Source organism: Perognathus longimembris, chromosome 2 (genome assembly GCF_023159225.1).
Source record: "Perognathus longimembris pacificus isolate PPM17 chromosome 2, ASM2315922v1, whole genome shotgun sequence".
Taxonomy (NCBI): domain Eukaryota; kingdom Metazoa; phylum Chordata; class Mammalia; order Rodentia; family Heteromyidae; genus Perognathus; species Perognathus longimembris.
Window position 1 is genome coordinate 75,852,449 of NC_063162.1, and position 18,172 is coordinate 75,870,620.

The 18,172-nt window shown below is 47.5% G+C and overlaps 1 protein-coding gene across 7 annotated transcripts in view; it reads left to right on the forward strand.

Annotated features, from left to right (window-relative positions):
* Nod1 (nucleotide binding oligomerization domain containing 1) overlaps positions 1 to 17,375 on the forward strand; it is a 50,836-nt gene extending 33,461 nt beyond the window's left edge. For 5 of the 7 annotated variants that reach the window (XM_048339530.1, XM_048339529.1, XM_048339534.1 and 2 more), the window contains exons 5-12: positions 543 to 626; positions 1,663 to 1,746; positions 3,868 to 3,984; positions 6,486 to 6,569; positions 7,668 to 7,751; positions 10,732 to 10,815; positions 14,489 to 14,572; positions 16,253 to 17,375. In XM_048339530.1, coding sequence (XP_048195487.1) covers positions 543 to 626; positions 1,663 to 1,746; positions 3,868 to 3,984; positions 6,486 to 6,569; positions 7,668 to 7,751; positions 10,732 to 10,815; positions 14,489 to 14,572; positions 16,253 to 16,322 — 691 coding nt within the window. In that variant the 3' untranslated portion in view covers positions 16,323 to 17,375. The remainder of the gene's footprint in view (positions 1 to 542; positions 627 to 1,662; positions 1,747 to 3,867; positions 3,985 to 6,485; positions 6,570 to 7,667; positions 7,752 to 10,731; positions 10,816 to 14,488; positions 14,573 to 16,252) is intronic. The other 2 variants (XM_048339535.1, XM_048339536.1) reach the window with 1 other exon arrangement.
* The last annotated feature ends 797 nt before the right edge of the window (positions 17,376 to 18,172 follow it).

Below are 18,172 nucleotides of genomic sequence, written 5' to 3' on the forward strand. Positions count from 1 at the left end.
GTGAGCGTGGTGAAGAACCTTGCCTGGTGCTTCTGGCCCTGTAAGGTGGGGATTGCTCTTGTCTCCCTTTGACAGATAAGGAAGCTGAGGCACAGAGTCTATGGCCTGCTCTAGGCCACACACCTGAGACCTGGGGGAGCCAGATGCATGCAGGACCTCCTGAATGAAAAGATTCTGAGGCTCAGGGGCAGTGTGTGAAAGGTCTCTGAAAGGTGGGAACGTTTATCACTGCAGGAAAAGCAGAGCAGGAGCTGACCAGCATTCTCAGGGCCAGGCCATCAGGCTGACCTGCCACCTCCTCCTTGGGAGGCTCTCAGGGAAGGGAGGCTAGTCTGACTCCCCCAGTTAGCATCTCCTGCAGGACACAAACCTGAGGCCTGGCTCCAGCATAGTCAAGCTTCTCAGGGGCTGTTTGGCTGATCTCAGGGCCTCCTCACTTGATGGTTATAATCAAGGAATCTCTGGGGTCCCAGACTTCTGGATTTTAGGGGTGAGGGCACTTTCATATGACATATCGCCTGATTCTTTCTGTCCTGTTTCAGACTCAGTGTCAACCATATCACTGATACTGGGGTGAAGGTGCTGAGTGAAGAGCTGACCAAGTACAAGATTGTGACATATTTGGGGTACGTCTTTCTCAAAAATACTGGGCCAAAGAGCAGGAGAGCCCTGAATGTGGGCAGCTGGCCCGAGTGGAGAAATACTGGCAGCCTGGGCTCTGTTCTCAGTGTGGCCAGCAGCCCACTATTTGAGCCAGTCACAAAATCTTACAAATCAAGATGCTGACCTGGGTAACCTATTTTACAACTTGGTATTAGGGGATGTGAGAAAGATTGTGGTAAAAGGTTTTGTAAAGATAACAATACTGCCTGCCCATTAGAATTTACCATGGTAGGAACCTCCACCTCTTTCCAGATTCCTCAGGCTAAGATATGGACTTGGTGTCTGTGCTGAGTAATGGTGATGTGCTCACAGACCTAGGACAGCATCTTAACCCCAAATATGTGCACGTATATGTGTGTGTGTGTGTGTGTGTGTGTGTGTGTGTGTGTGTGTGTGTGTGTTCTGGTACTGGGACTTGAATTTAGGGCCTTGCGTTCTTATTTATTTGCTCAAAGCTGGAGCTCACTTGAGCCATACCTCCATTTCTAGCTTCTTGGTGGTTAACTAGAGAAAACAGATTTACAGAATTTCCTGCAACAGCTGGCTTTGAACCATAATCCTCAGAGCTCAACCTCCTGCGTAGCTGGAATTATAGGCATGAACCACCAGTGCTCAGCCTCAAATAATTTAATACTGCCATAAAAAAAAGAAATTGTGGGTCCACAGCTGCTCTTGGGTCTGGGAGCCTGGCCATTGCTCAGCACCTTTAGGCCCCAGATGCCTCCAATCCTGGGTGACAGTGAAGCCCTGAAGACCTCGGCTTAGGTTGTTACACATCCCTGAGAGGCACTAAAATTGTCACTCATCTCTGGGAGGCACTGACACTGCAGAGAGACATGGAGGCAGAGGACAGGGCTAAGTCACAGAGCCCAGCCTTAGTCTCCAGGAGTCTCCTCTCAGCTCAGATGATGAACATCATTAGGCAGCACATCCCACTTAGAGAAAGGAGTTCATAGCACCTCATACTCATACAGTCTCCACTGTGCTTTCTCTCTTAAGTTTGTACAACAACCAGATCACTGACATTGGCGCCAGGTATGTTGCTCGAATCCTGGATGAATGCGGAAGCCTCACACACCTAAAGTAAGTAACTGAGGTCAGTGGCACAGGCTTCTTAGTAGCCGCTTTTCTGCTTCAACTCTCACATTTTAAAGAACAATGTTGAAAGGAGCCAATGGCTCATACCTGTAATACTAACTACTCAGGAGGCTGAGATCTGAGGATCAAGGTTTGAAGCCAACCTGGACAGGGAAGTCCATAGGGCTGTTACCTCCAATTAACCACCAAGAAGCCAGAAGTGGGAGTTGCGCCAAGTAGTAGAGCGCCAGCCTTGTGTTTGAGCTCAGGGATAGTCATCTACAGAGAACTCAAAAAACTAACCCCTCCAAGCCCAGTAAACCAATTATTAAATGGGCAAAGGAGCTAAAGAGAGACTTCACAGGAGAAGAGATAAAAATGGCAAAGAAACATATGAGGAAATATTCAACATCCCTGGCAGTAAAGGAAATGCAAATAAAAACAACCCTGAGATACCACCTCACTCCAGTTAGAATGGCCTATACTCTGAACTCAGGCAACAACAAATGCTGGAGGGGATGTGGGAAAAGAGGAACCCTTCTCCACTGTTGGTGGGAGTGCAAATTAGTACAACTACTTTGGAGAACAGTATGGGGGTTCCTCAAAAAGCTCAGCATAGACATACCCTATGACCCAGCCATACCACTCCTAGGCATCTATCCTGAACAACAGGTCTCAGGATATCAAAAAGACATCTGCACATCCATGTTTATTGCTGCACAATTCACAATAGTCAAAATATGGAAACAACCCAGATGCCCCTCTACAGATGAATGGATCCAAAAAATGTGGTACCTATACACAATGGAATACTACATAGCAATTAGAAATGATAAAATATTGGTATTCTCAGGGAAATGGTCAGAACTTGGAACAAATAATGTTGAGCAAGACAAGCCTAGAACATAGAGAACAAAGGGGCATGGTCTCCTTGATATATAACTGTTAGGGCGGGGTTGGGGGGCAGTAGAGACCAGGTCTGAGAAACAGAAAACGTCTTGTCAAATGGTATTTCCACAGGTTTGGGTCAGCGGCCTTATATTATGTATCTAAAATCAAACAACTACTAAACATAGAGAGGTCTAAAATAGACCTCTCAGTGGATCACAATAGCTCAACAGCTATGTATATATGGTCATATAAGACAAGGATAAGCAAACTCTATTGTTGATGTTATATTTAAAGTTCTAGGTGAATTTTCTTTGGCGTACGCCATGTGGCTACTGTATATGATTTTGGTACTCTGGGTGTTGTATATATGCCTACCTGTTCTAGGGAAGGGAAAGAAAAAGAAGGATGTAAGATATCACAAGAAATGTATTCACTGCCCTATTATGTAACTGTACTCCTTTTGCACAACACCTTGTCAACAAAATTTAACTAATAAGAAAAAAAAAAGAGCTCAGAGATAGCACCCAACACACACACACACACACACACACACACACACACAGAGAGAGAGAGAGAGAGAGAGAGAGAGAGAGAGAGAGAGAGAGAGAGAGAGAGAGAGAGAGAACAATGCACTGCCACAGCTGGAATCCTAGGGTTCTGCCTTCCCTACACTGTACTAGTCAGATTAAGGAGAGTTGTGTGGGAAGTGAGATTGTCCTGTGGAAGATTTATATGGCTTGGAGTTTGGAAGGACAAGCTGTTGGGGGGAGGGGGCAGAATATTGACTCTTTTGGGTTCTTTACTGACCAGGAAGAAAGACTATGACTACTTCTCTTTATGGAATATTAGAGAAAATGATTTTTCCCCCTTAAAGAAGCTTGATCCTGGGTTCTGCCAGACACACTCAGCCAAGGGTGGCAGAGAGCTCAATCCTAGCCCAGAAATGGAAATATCCACAGTGACCATCAACAATCAACATGGGCTCTTCCCAGCCTGCCAGTGAGAGAATGGCATTCTTGAGGTTGCTGAAGCCCAGAGGGGGCTCAGAGGTCAGACACCTGCAGCTTTCGGTTTGTCTAGGAGGAGCCTTGATGGTCTGTCGTCAGGGCACATGCCCCATCCTGAGGACCTGGCTTCTGTGTGCCCCAGTAGCCAGACCACATGGCATGAAGGGTAGGCTGAGAGGGCTCTGTGATGAGGGACAGGTGGCCCACTATAGGTTTCTACTTGCCTCAGGTTAAATGCACATGACTCTCCACCTCTCTACAGACTGGGCAAAAACAAAATAACAAGTGAAGGTGGAAAGTGCCTGGCCCTGGCTATGAAGAACAGCACATCGATCTGTGACATTGGGTGAGTAGAGGGTGATGCCCAGGTAGGTGCCCACTTCCTGCAGGTTTCTATAGGTGCTGTGTTTTGTACATCAGTGTTGCAGAAGGACCCTTGGGATTGGGAGGAGGCAGTGGAGACACTCCCGTGGCTTCAGCATGGGCTGTGGTGGAAAGTTACAGGAAGATATTGACTGCCACCGTACAGGCCTTAGGTCAGATAGAGGGCAGTACCTTCATCACTAGAAACTGAAGGGAGCCACCCTGGCTCTGGGTGGTTCTAGCTCCTGGCTGATGGTCTCCATTTTAAGAAAATGGTATGTCCTCTGGAGGAGTTGTTCTTCTGATTGGGGTAAAATATACATAAAATTGGTCATCTTAACAATGTTTAATTGTTCAGATCAGGGGTATGAGCTCATTTATGGCATTATGCAGCCATGACCACCATTTGCCCCCAAACTTTTCTTCATCTTACAAAATTTAAACTCTGTTGCCTTTGAACACTCTTCTCATCCTGCCTCCCTCAGCCCCTACCTCCTGTTAGAGCCTCATGTGAGTAGACCATACAGTAATGGCTCATTTTACTTTGCATATCCTCAATATTTATTCACGTCCTAACACATCAGAGTTTTCTTCTTTTTAAGGCTAATACTCTACTGTGTATACTCACCTCAGATTCTGGTTTGTTCATTCATCTGTTGGTGAAACACTTGACTTGGTGTGTTTTGGTTATTGAGAATAATGTCATGAGTGCACACACCTCTTAGAGATTCTGCTTTCACTTCTTTTAGATATCTGGACAGAATTGGGATTGCCTGGTCATGTATTAATTCTGTTCTTAATCTCCTGAGGAACCACTGTACTATTTTCCATAGTGACTGCAACATTTTCATTGCCCAAGGGTTTCAATTTCACTATGTCCTTGTCAGCACCTGTTATTTTTGTGTTTTGTTAATAGTAACAGGATGGGAGCATAAAAAGACTTTATATCATAAAAGTTTTATATGATAATGTTTATTGGATTATAAAAGTGCAGGTAATTTTACATAGAAACTCAGAATAGTCATGACTGCTCTAGGCATGTCTCACATGTGAGCTCACTCATCATGGTTGCTCTTTGCATGCTTCACATATGAACTCAGAATCATCAGGGTGCATCTCACATATGGACTCAAAATGGTCATGGCTTCCCTATGTGTGTCTCATGTATTAATTCAGAATCATCATGGCTGCCCTATGTATGTCTCATATGAACTCAGAATCATAATGACTGCTCTATGTGGCCTCATGTATGAACTCAGAATCTTCATGGCTGCTCTAGGCATGTCTCACATATGAACTCATTCGTCATGGTTGCTCTATGTGTGTCTCACATGTGAACTGAGAATCATCGTGGCTGCTCTGTGCATCTCACATATGAACTCAGAATTGTCATGGTAGTTCTGTGTGGTCTTATGTGTGAACTCAACCATCATGGCTGCTCTATGCATGTCTAATGTGTGAACTCAGAATCATCATGGCTGTTCTATGTGGTCTCATGTATAAACTCAGAATCGTCATAGTTGCTCTACGTGGACTCAATGTATGAACTCAATCACCATGGCTGTTCTATGTGCGTTTCACACATGAACTCAATCATCATGGGTGCTCTGTGAGGGAATGGTCTTTTATTTTCATTTCACAGAGAACACTGAAGTCCAAGCAGTGTGTGTCCTATGCCTAAGGCTATGCAGGTGGGAGGTGGTGCACAATCCTCAGCCAATCTACTCCATGGCCAATGCTCCCTGAGGCTGCAGCAGTGGGCAGGGCATGGCTTGGCAACAGCGTTTCCATGCACCAGGAGCAAGGCTGCTGCCTCAGGTCTGCTCCATGCCTGCAGGAGTGGCCCCCAGCCCTATGAAGAGCAGAACAGGGTGGAGTACAGTTCTGCACTTAGCCTTCCTTTTAGGTCAGCATGACCTCCATCCCTTGCAGGGGACATGTGGGTGGGTAGTTTCTTCCAGGACAGTTGTGAGCTGAGGCTTTTTACTCCCAAAGTAGAGTCTGTGTCTGTGTGTGTGTGAGTAGAGTCTGTGTGTGTGTGTGTGTATGCGTGTGGTACACGTGTGTCCAACTTGCTGATCCATGTCTATGAGTAGGGTTTCTCCTGCTCTCTCTCTTTTTTTTTTTTTTTTTTTTTTAAGTTGTAGGGCTTGAACTCTGGGCCTGGGCGCTGTCCCTGAGCTCTTCAGATAGCACTTTACCACTTGAGCCACAGTGCCACTTCCAGTTTCCTAGTGGTTAATTGGAGATAAGAGTCTCACGAATTTTCCTGCCTGGGCTGTCTTTGAACCGCAATCCTCAGATCTCAGCCTCCTGAGTAGCTAGGATTACAGGTGTGAGCCACCTGCGCCCAGCTCTGCTGCTTTTTTTCCCCACAGCAGCCCCATAAGTGTTTCCTATGGACACTTTTTGGCATATGCATCAGTTGGGGGCCTTTGGCTGTTCTAAAGGGCCTGATTGTCACTGGCTTGCTTCTGTCCTCAGGATGTGGGGCAATCAAATTGGGGATGAAGGAGCTGCAGCCTTTGCAGAGGCTCTGAGGGACCACCCCAGTCTGAACAACCTGAGGTAACACTGCTTCCTCACCTTGTGGGAACCAAAGGTCCACCTGTCTTGGAGAGGAATGGCTCTAGGAGTGACACAGCATCCCTAGTGGGAGGATTTGATTGGGTGATTTCTTTCTCTGCCTAAGAGGTTTCTCTTTTCTTTCTTTCTTTTTTTTTTTTTTCTTTTTTGGCCAGTCCTGGGCCTTGGACTCAAGGCCTGAGCACCGTCCCTGGCTTCTTCCCGCTCAAGGCTAGCACTCTGCCACCTGAGCCACAGCACCCCTTCTGGCCATTTTCCATATATGTGGTGCTGGGGAATCGAACCGAGAGCTTCATGTGTAGGAGGCAAGCACTCTTGCCACTAGGCCATATTCCCAGCCCAAGAGGTTTTTCTTGATGTCTAAGAGTCAGTCAGGAAGGTGCAATTCTTTCATGTTTAGCTCAGTGAGTTTTACATGCCCCCCCCCATATACAGTGTAACCACACCCAGATACCCCCCCACCCTGCGGTGTGACCACACCCAGATCAAGAAGGGATACTTTCAGCTCCTGAGTCCTTTCAGGCTTCTTGGGAGTTGAGGAGGAAGGATAAAACTGAAAGGATGCTGGTCAGCAGATTGCTGACCCTTCCTCTTCAGATGGTGGGGACAAAGGACCCTTCTTCTCTGAACACAGCTGCTGCTTCCCAAGCCTCTTTAGGCTCCACCTGGTCTCAGAACCTTGATTCTCCCAAGGTGAAAAGCTGTCTGAGATAGGGGAAGACACTGGCAGAAGAAACTTCTCTGTGTCTTTTGGTGGGGATACTTCTCTATGTCCTTTGATGGGGAAACTTACATGTCTTGTCACTGGGTCTCTGATGAAACTGAGGCAGAGCTCCCAGATGTCCTCCCCAGCCCAGCCATTTCTGCCTGGCATCTCCTGGAGCGGTTCTGTACCTGTTCCCTTGCTCTGATCAGGGATGTTAGATCACCAAAGCCTGTGACTGTGGAGCGCTTCTGCTTCCTGCAGAGGTTGTCCAGGCTGATACCTCATCCAGATGGAGACTCCCTAGCTGATTGGGGGTGACACCAAAGCCAGATGTGGTGTTTCTAATAATCCAGCCCAGGCGTTTTCCTTCCTAGTCTTGCATTCAACGGCATCTCCACAGAAGGAGGGAAGAGCCTGGCTCAGGCCTTGAAGCAGAACACTTCTCTGGAGATATTTTGGTAATGATCACAGTTATTTTCTGGGGTTGGGTCTGGCTCATAATACACTAGGCTGTTCACAATTGAGCATCATAGTAAAACAGATGCTCTGAGAGGTCTGGCTCAAGTGATAGAGTGCTAGCCTTGAATGAAAAAAAGTTCTGGGACAGTGCTCAGGCCCTGAGTTCAAGCCCCAGGACCAGCATGTGCCCAGAACAAAGACTGCCTGTATTTGACATGTGCTCTCATGGCAGAGTCTCTCATACTTGGCATTTGGCTTGAATATTTCTTTTTTGATTGGGAATGTATGGTGTATTGGTGGGTGTTCTTGGCATCTTTGGCCTTTACTGTTAGATACCAGGAACCTCCATTCCCCAACTGTGACCATCAAAACCATCTCCAGACCCTGCCATGGGTGGGTGTAAAATGCCCAGGTTTAGAACCATTGTTCTACATGAGCAGTGATAAAGCCAGTACCTGGATGGGTGAGGATTGCATGTGGTTATCATTCTATATCTTCTGTTTATGCTCATTCAGTCCCACAACCACCCATGAGGGCTGTGCTGCCACTGTTTACATCTGACCACAAGCCCAGAGAATTTAAACTTCTCCTGAGCCTACCCTGCTAAGCAGTGCTGCAAACCCAGCAAGTCTGGCTCAGCCTCCCAGACACTGCCCTCTGCAACCTCCTCACTCTACCTCACCACCCCAGGGCTGCACAGAGCCCACGAGTGGACATTCAGGATCAGATCTTTTTACGGACAGGTATTTAAAAATTATTCAGATTTTACACTATGACACAATACACAGTGTGTACTGCAAGGTAGAAATCTTTGTTGGACCTTTTCCCCAGTACTTTTGAACCCAGGGTCTTACAGATGCTACATAAGCACTCCTCCTGTGAGCTATATGTCCCAGGACCCCCTTATTTTGGCAGTATTGGTACTTGTACTTAAGACCAATGCCTGTTTAGCTGTCTCTACCACTTGAGCCACATCTCCAGCCACCTCTCTTCTTTTTGATGGTTATTTTGGGTATGGAGTCTAATGGACTTTTCTGCCTGGTAGCCCTTAGAACCTCAGTCCTGTGGATCTCAGCTTCCTGAGTGGCTAAGATTATAGGCATGAACCACAGATGCCTAGCCACCAAAAAAGTGTATTGTGACAGGGCCTTGCCAAGTTCCTCAGGCTGGTCTCAAACTTGCAATCCCATAGCCCCTCCCTCCTAAGTACTTGGGAATGCTGGTGTGGCTACTCACCCAGTTTTGTTATGCATCTCTCATGAGTCCATAAATTTCTAAATCTGATTTTGTCTTAAAACTTGTGTAAGGCAAGATCAAAATACCCTTCAAGGTATGCTTTTAAATAATGTTCTTTCTATTATAATATTCTTGGTTGGTTGGCACTGTACCATTTGACCTACATCTCCAGCCTAGATTTTTGCTGGTTACTTTAAAATGGAGTCTTTTGCCAGGCACCGTTAGTCCTAGCTAAGTGATCCTCAGGCTGAGACCTGAGGATCACTGTTAGAAGCCAGCCCAGAAATAGAGCTGTGGCTCAAATGGTAGTGTTAGCCTTGAGTAAAAAAGTCCATGAACAATGCCCAGGCTCTGAGTTCTAGGACTAGCACTCATGTACACACACACACACACACACACACACACACGCACATGCACACACGCACGCACGCACGCACGCACGCACGCACGCGCGCGCCTCTCAAGGACTTCCTGCCTGAATTGGCTTATCTCCAGATCGCAGCCTCCTGAGTAGTTGGGCTTATGGGTGTAAGCCACTGGGGCCAACCTATTCTGGTATTTTTTTTTTTTTGCCAGTCTGGGGCTTGAACTCAGGGCCTGAGCACTGTCCCTGGCTTCCTTTTGCTCAAGGCTAGAACTCTACCACTTGAGCCACAGTGCCACTTCTGGCTTTTTCTGTTTATGTGGTACTAAGGAATCTAATCCAGGGCTTCATGCATATGAGGTAAGCTATCACTAAGCCACATTCCCAGCTCCATTCTGGTATTTGTATTTCTTTATCCATGGAAGAAAAAGCCTGATGCTTTGTGTATGTAGGGCTTCTTTGCCTTTCCAGAGCACTGCTGGTTTTACAACACTGAGCTCTCAAGTGTGTCCTTGGCAGCTGGCTTCTGTGCAGTGCTGAACATATTTTGTGCCCTTCCAGATCTCCAGTCTGATTGCATAACATGCTGTTAATAATATTTGATATACCTCAGGGTTGAAGACTAATATGCAGGCCCTAGCCCTGGTGTGGAAATTGAGGATAGTTTTACTAACTGACTTACTAGTTGACTTACCATACCCTGCTGCAGTCCTCTGCAGACAGAAAGGCAGGATTTGCACTTGTACTGAAGCGCATGTCTGTCTGCAGGGTGGCAAAGCTGGGCTAAGGCTGACCCTCAGAGCCTAGGGCTGCAGGACTGGAGAAGCCTGGCCTGGACCCCAACTCATGTGAACAAATTTTCAGCCTGCCTGTGTTGGGCTCGCTCTATTTCCCCTCCGCTTGGGGGGTGGGGAAGGGGCTTGTCCACCCCTTCCTGTGTGGTCCTTTATCGCTCTCACGTGGGAGCGATGGTCACAGGTAGCCTCAGTAGCGTGTGGTCGCAGGGTGCCCCAAACCCACCAAGGAAGACACCGATGTATGGGTCCCTGGAGAGAGCCTCTGGGGCTTCTGATTTATTCAAATGAGGTGCCAAGAGATATACTCCAAAGGTGGGCACAGGAGAGGGGCTCCTGATTGGCCCCAAGGGCTGTTCATCAAGTGATGTCAGGGGACTTCCCTTGTGGGCGGAGGCCCAGCCCCCCCAAGGATTGGGTTTCTGGGATCCCGGCCATCAGACACGTGCTCGCCCCTGGAGGTGGGGGCTTCTCTTCCTGTGGAAGGTGGAAGAAGAGGGGATGGGCCAAAGCCAGCTGTGGCCTCTTAAAGGCACAGCTGTCCCTGCCCAGCACTCTGTACTCAACACTTCCTCTCTTCTCTAGGCTGACCCAAAATGAACTCAATGATGAAGTGGCGGAGAGCTTTGCAGAAATGTTGAAGGTGAACCAGAAGTTGAAGCATTTATGGTAACTCAGAGAATTTCAAGCCGTATTACTTATCCTAGTTTTTGAGATAAAATTTATATGCCACAAAATCTACTTTTATAAAATATATGTGCAGAGTAGAGGTTTTTGGTATATCTGCAGTTGTTTAACCATTACTGTCTAGTTCTAGAACATTTTCATGACTCCCTTCCCCACCAAAATTCTGCATGGCTTAGGCAGTTTCCCCCTGCCTTCCCTTTACCAGGTCAATGATTGGCCTGCTTCTGTCTCTGTGTTGGGCATTTCATGTAAGCGGAATTTACCTTGCCTGAGCTTGTTTCTATGTTCTGCTACTTTCCATGCTTGATCTGCATTGTAAGGTATGTGTAGTCCACTGCATTTCTGTGGAGAAACGAACTTCCATTGAAAGGATATGTGAAATGTAGTAAGATATTGGGGTTGTTTCTACTTTTTACCTACTTTTTACTTTCTACTTTTTACAGTGCTGCTGTGAAAGTTCATGCACATATTTTGTGCAAGTATGTTTTCATTTCACTTGACTATACTTAAAATAGACTTGTTAGGCTCTATGGCAATTCTGTGTGTAACATTTTGAGGAACCACCAAACTGCTTTCTGATAGGATTGCACAATTTTGTTTTCTTATCAGAATCTTATAAGGACTTTCATTTCTCTGCCTCCTTCTACATATGATGTGATTGTTTGATTTTAGCCACACTTGTGGGTTCACAGTGAGTGATATCACATTGTGGTTTTGATTTGCATTTCCACAGGGCATCTTTCCAGGCAGACATCTATTGTTGGCTGCAAATCTTTGAAGAAAAGTTTCCACATCCTTTGCCCATCTTGAAATTGTGTTGTCTTTCCATTGCTGCATTGTTGGTGTTCTTTGGACTTTTATTAGATTTGCAAATATTTTCTCTCTTGTGGCATTTTCCCTTTCTTGATAGTCACCTCTGAAGCACAGAAGCGTTGAGCTGTGAAGTCCAATTTACCTATTTTAACTTTTGCTTTTGAAGTCTATTTGCTCTTTCTTCACTTGCTTGTGCTTCAGGACCTTGCCTAAGACTATGATGTTTAATCCAAGATTACCAAGATTCACACCTGAGTTTGCAGTTAAGTTTTTAAGGTCTTCAAGCATTTGGAGCTGATTTTATATGTCATGCAGAATGAGATTGTAGCCCATTGCTTAGCATGTGGATGTGCAACTGTTGAAAAGACTATTGGGTAATGTTGACACAAAAATGTATGTCTGGACTCTATTCTAGCTGTTCTATGTATCTTCTGACAAAGGTACACTTTTGCTTTTCTAATAGGGTATTTCTATGCAACCCAGGCTGGCCTTGAGCTCATGATCCTCCTGCTTCTACCTCCTGGCTGCTGGGATTGCAGGTGTATGCCTCTATACCAGCTGATTTGTCTTATTATTATAGCTTTGTCATCAGTTTTTTTTTTTTTTTGCCAGTCCTGGGGCTTGAACTCAGGGCCTGAGCACTGTCCCTGACTTATTTTTGCTCAAGGCTAGCACTGTACCACTTGAGCCACAGTACCACTTCTGGATTTTTCTGTATATGTGGTGCTGAGGAATCAAACCCAGGGCTTCATGTATGCAAGGCAAGCACTCTACCACTAGGCCATATTCACAGCCCTGTCATCAGCTTTGAAAACAGAAAGTGTGAGTCCAGATTTGTTCTTTATGATTGTTTCGGCCATTTTGGATCCCTTTCATTTCCACATGAGTCTTAAATGACCTTGTCAGTTTTTTCAGAAAAAGCCAGATTGTGCTGCTTTTCTGTGTTTCTTCCTTTTTTATTCAGTCTGTGGATATCTTCTCTGCCCTTGCCCAGGTGCTAGGCCAGCTACTCTCGGAGCAGAGCCTAAGTGGGCTGGAGAAGTTCTGGCTACTTGGTGCATGCCCAGTGGATGCAATCATGGGACCAGAAATGCCTGGCACTGCCTGGCTTTGCAGGCAGCCTGCCCTACCACCACTGAGGCATGGGGCTGGCAGTAGCATCCACAGTGAAGATGGTGACTAGAAAACAGGAGAGTCTACCTGGATGCAGCACTCTGTTCCCACTTGTGGGCTCTATATTCATTCATTCCACAAAAAAATTTCCACTTGTGGCCATGCTCATTGGAAGGCTGTTATCCCTGCCACTGAGGACAGGGAGTGAAGTGGGACATGGGGTCCCACAGCAGCCCAGCCACCTGTGGTCCTGTGTGGGCAGCAATGATAGGAAGACTCCTGCCTGAGGACAGTGGGGAGGTGGATTTGCAATAGTGCCCTGTGAGCATGTATGTGCATGTATGGCAATAACCCACAGCTAAGCCCCTCATACTACAAGTGGACACTAATTAAAACAACATTGCACCCTACATTTGCTTGGCTTTTTCCCTCATGTCTGGTGTCTGGTGTGCTACCATTTAAGCCACACACCAGTTCTGGCTAGTTTGCTCTAAATGGAATAAAAGTCTCTCAGATTTGTCCTCCCAGGCTGGCTTAAAACTGTGATCCTTGGGCTGGGGATATAGCCTAGTGGCAAGAGTGCCTGCCTCGGATACACGAGGCCCTAGGTTCGATTCCCCAGCACCACATATACAGAAAACGGCCAGAAGCGGTGCTGTGACTCAAGTGGCAGAGTGCTAGCCTTGAGCAAAAAGAAGCCAGGGACAGTGCTCAGGCCCTGAGTCCAAGGCCCAGGACTGGCAAAAAAAAAAAAACAAAACAAAAACTGTGATCCTTGATGTTGGCCTCCTGAATAGCCAAGATTGTAGGCATGAGCACAGGTGCCTGTCTGGCTTCAGCCTCCCCAGTGCTGTGGGGCTTTATGCTGCCTCTTTGAGGCTGAGTCCTTCACCCTGTCAGTCAGTGACATCACTACACCTTCTTGACAGGGCTCCTCCTCGGTTGGTAAGACTTCCGAGGGCCAGGTTTCGCAGTGGCCTGTCCAGGACACAGCTGGGAGTGAGGAGCACTTGATACTTTACAGACACCTGGTGGGGTTGGCTTGCACCTGTTCTCTGCTTGGGTTAGGGGCATTTGTTCTCAGGCCAGCTCCCAGCAGTACTTCCCAGTTGCACCAGAAACCTGGCTCCATTGGATTGGAGTCATGCAGTAGCACCCCCACTCTAAGAGTCCCATGCTGTGCTTTCCCACTGTACTCTAACAGTTGCAGCAGAACTGTTTTTGAGTCTTTGTTGTAGAAGTTGGGGGATGTGGTACCGTCTTAGGAGCTTTTTGGTGCCACAAAGAACATATAAGCAGTTTAAACTCTACCCCACCTTTGCTCCAGGAGGAGGCAGCAGAGCCTGTGCCCTGCTGGTATGTTCTGAAAATTGTGGTTCAGCTGGAATCTTCTGTCTTGAAGGGCAGCCCTGCAAAGAAAAAGCACTCACTCTCTCTCTTTCTCTCTCTCTGTGTCTCTTCCCCCCCCATCTCTCTCTTTCCCTCTCCCTCTCTCCTGGATTACAGCCAGCATAGGAATCTTGGTGTATTCTGCTCGCTATAAAGGTTTGAAACATTTGAAGAGCTGTTATTCTTTTGTACTTGAGAGACACCCTTAGCCTAGCAGGGTCATGAGCACCGGTCCCAAACTCCCACCCTCTCTTGGCCCCACCAGACACCACCTTTTCCTATAGAGGTGGCAGAGGGGATCCAGCATTCCATCTTGGACACAGGTCTGCTCTTTTTTCAGGCTCATTCAGAATCAGATCACAGCTAAGGGGACTGCACTGCTGGCAGAGGCCCTGCAGAAGAACAGCAGTCTCACAGAGCTTTGGTAAGGCCACCTGCTTGTCACCACAACCACAGTGACTGTGGACTCAGGCACCATGCCAGGCACCCCACAGGGCTGCTCCATGACAGATAGAGAAACCAAGGCCCAGACCAGATTAGTAAACCTTGCTCAAGGTCATGTATGAGAGCAGAGTAGGATTCACCTAGCCTCCCAGCACCTTGGTGGGTGGCATGGGAAAAACCTGCCTGTGATGTGGTCCTGCTGTGAGGGAATCACCTGGAAAGGAGCAAGAGGTGCCTATGCAGGCCAGTGAGGCTGGGCCTCCCTCTGCTGTGGACACCCTGGGGTGCAGAAGTCTCCCTCAGACTGTGGTGTATGTATAGTGCTGGTGTTTCAAACTCAGGACATTACATTCTACTACTTGAACCACACCTCTGTTTGGAGGTTTTGTGGGTTTTCTTTTGTTTTTTGTTTGCTTTAATTATTATTTTTTCTTTCTGGTGACCTCTGTCCAGAAAGCCTTTGCTGAGGCCGTTGCAAACAGACCAAGTATTGTAGGTTCGTTTCATTTTGAATTTTTTTTTTTTTGGCCAGTCCTGGGGCTTGGACTCAGGGCCTGAGCACTGTCCCTGGCTTCTTTTTGCTCAAGGCTAACACTCTGCCACTTGAGCCACAGTGCCACTTCTGGTGCTGTATATGTGGTGCTGGGGAATTGAACCCAGGGCCTCATATATACGAGGCAAGCACTCTTGCCACTAGGCCATATCCCCAGCCCTCATTTTGAATTTTATTTCAACAAGAGCTTAAACCCTAAGTCCTTGGTGCACTCTGTCTTCTAAGTGGTGTCTGTTGCTGTCATAGGTAAGTCCTCTAGGTGTTGTGTCCTCATTCTTTCATTTAGTAACTCAGTGCCCAAATGTCAGGCCCTAGTATGGCACAGAGAACAAGTGCTAAGTGCAATGGCCCCTAGGGTTCACCAACTAGAGAGATAGCTGCATAGTAAAGGGATGCTGACATTTGCAAGGTGATTTAGTTGTAACCATGTGAGCTGCCATACAGGATGAGGAAGGACTCTGACACAGATTACTCAGGGAAGGCCTCCATGAGGAAATGGCAGCAAAACAGAGCCACAGAGCCCGTGTGGGGGGCCCAGAGGGACTCTGGGGCTTTCCATGTCTGGCCAGGAGATAGAAAAGAACTTTGTGGTAGAAGGACTCTGAGGATGGGAGGAAGCCATCTGGGTGAGGGGACCGTGGGCACCACCTGACATAGCCAGATAAAGATGGGGACTGGATAAAGAGGAGGGCCAGAGTGTGGGAGACATCCCAGAGGAAATGTCCTGAAGGAAGCACGCTTTGCCCCCCCCCCGCCCCCCAGCTGCAGGTGTCAGAGATGAGAGGCCTGAGGTCCAAGTCCTGAGGCCACACAGGAGGCTGAGGGAGGCCCTGGTGCACAATGCCAAGCTAAGGGAAAGAGGTGCTTCAGGGAAGAGGAGAGACAGCCAGATTCCTGGGAAGAGGAAAGAAAAGACCTGGGAAAATGCCATTAAAGCTTGCCTGGCAGAGGCTGTTGGTGAAAGGAAGGGATGGTGGCGGAGGACCCGTGGCAGCTGCTGAAGCAGCATGGGAGCAGGCATGAGCTGAGGGACTGCCAAGGCCACCATTGGGAAGGGACATCCACTGGCCCATAATGCTTTGTGTAAACAGCGTGTTTTTCTTCTAGTCTAAATGGAAACTTGATAAAACCAGAAGAGGCCAAAGTGTTTGAAGATGAGAAGCGGCTCTTCTTCTGAAGGATATTGCTGGCTGGGTCACAGCTCTGGGACAGCCCTCAGTAGCAGAAGGCGCCTTGTGCAGTCAGCGGGGCTGAATGGAGCAGAGGCCATCAGGAGCTGCTCTGGTGGTTCGGACTGATGCCTGCCAGTGTTTCACGGGTTGTAGTCACTGCACAGCCAACAGTATCGTGTCTTCCCATACTGTGAAAGGTTTGCAGCGGGTGTCTGTGATTATTTCCCCAGATGCTGAAGAAAGAAGACCACAGAGAACAAAGAGGCTTGAAGAAGGAAGAATACAGAGAACAGAGGCTGAAGACAGACAGACCAAGGAGAAGAGGCTGAAGGAAGACTATGGAGAACAAAGAGGCTGAAGAAGGACAACTACAGAGAAAAGAGGTTGACTAAGGAAGACTTCAGAGCTCAGAGGCTGAAGACTATGGAGAACAAAGGCAACCCCAGGCGCACAGCACCTGCCTGGGGCCAGCCACCCTGTCTGGAGACCAATGTGAGTGCTGGGTGCAGAGCCCAGCTACTTTGTTAGGGGCCAGGTGCTGGGGAGCAATGTTGGTTCCTCCCCACTGCTGGCTGATGCTGCTGGCTGTGGCCACTGAGGTTAGTGCAAGATCATCAGGAAGATCAGAGGATGCCCTCTTCATCTAAGAGAAAGGCCAGTCTACTCCCTGCCCTGCAGGAACAAGGCCCAGCTTGCCTTGAGGGCCCTGGCATCAAAGGGAAGTCCTCTCCCTGCCTGAGAAGAGAGGTCTCTATTTCCCCAGACATGGGGAAGCTGAACAAAGCGGGACTGGGCTGCTGACAACAGCTGGGGGGGTGTGCCCAATGGTGAGGGTGGTGATAGTACCATAATGCTTGTTTCTTTGCAATTCATTTGTTAATAAAATACTGCAAATGCTTACTTTTTAGTCTTTTGCTGGTCCTTGAACTCAGGGTCTGAGTGCTTCCCCTGAGGTTTTTCATTTGAGGTTAATACTCTACCACTTGAACCACAACTCTACCTCTGGTTTTTATGGTTAATAGGAGATAAGAGTCTCATGGACCTTATTGCCTTGGCTGGCTTTGAACCACAGTCCTCAGATCTTAGCCTCCTGAGTAGCTTATAGGTGTGAGCCACCAGTGCCAGGCCAATCCTATTTCTAATGGACTCGCCTATGAGCTGTGAATCCCACTCTAACTTGAACAGGGGCTCTTGGGAAAATGATTGGATTATGAGGACTTCAACTTCATGAATACATTAATGAGCTTGTAATTTAATGGGACATTGGGAAATAAGCTTCTAGGAGGCAAAGCCTAATTGGAGGAAGTAGGTCATTGGTGCATGACTGGGGGAGTATGATCCCGAGAGGATTCTCTGTCCCTCTCTTCTGCCCCTCTGTCTCTTGTCTGTCCCTGTCTCTCTGCCTGCCTCCCTCTTCTTCCTCTTCTCTTACCTTCCTGGCAACCATGAGATGAGCAGTAACTGCCAGGATATTCTGCCTTACCACAGGCCCAGAAACAACCAAATGACCATGGACTAAAACCATCAACCAAAACAACCCATTTTCTTTTAAGTTGATGATTCCTCTCGGGCTTCATGTCACAGTTATGGAAAGCTAATACAGCTGCTGAAACAGGAGTGTGAGGTTTGTTGGTATGCTGGTCCACTTCTAGGCATGGTGCACATGTTTTCCGTAACTAATTGTTCACAGAAAAGAACTTTCATCTGGAGCTAAAAAGCAAAACTGACTTTCATTCTAGACTCGTGCAGGGATTTTAATGCAATGCTGCCGTCTTACCAGGAGATCAAACCTCAGTTACCTCACAGGTGAGTAACAAAAGGCTTTGCAGCAATTTCTAGGCTGCAGCCTAGGGCC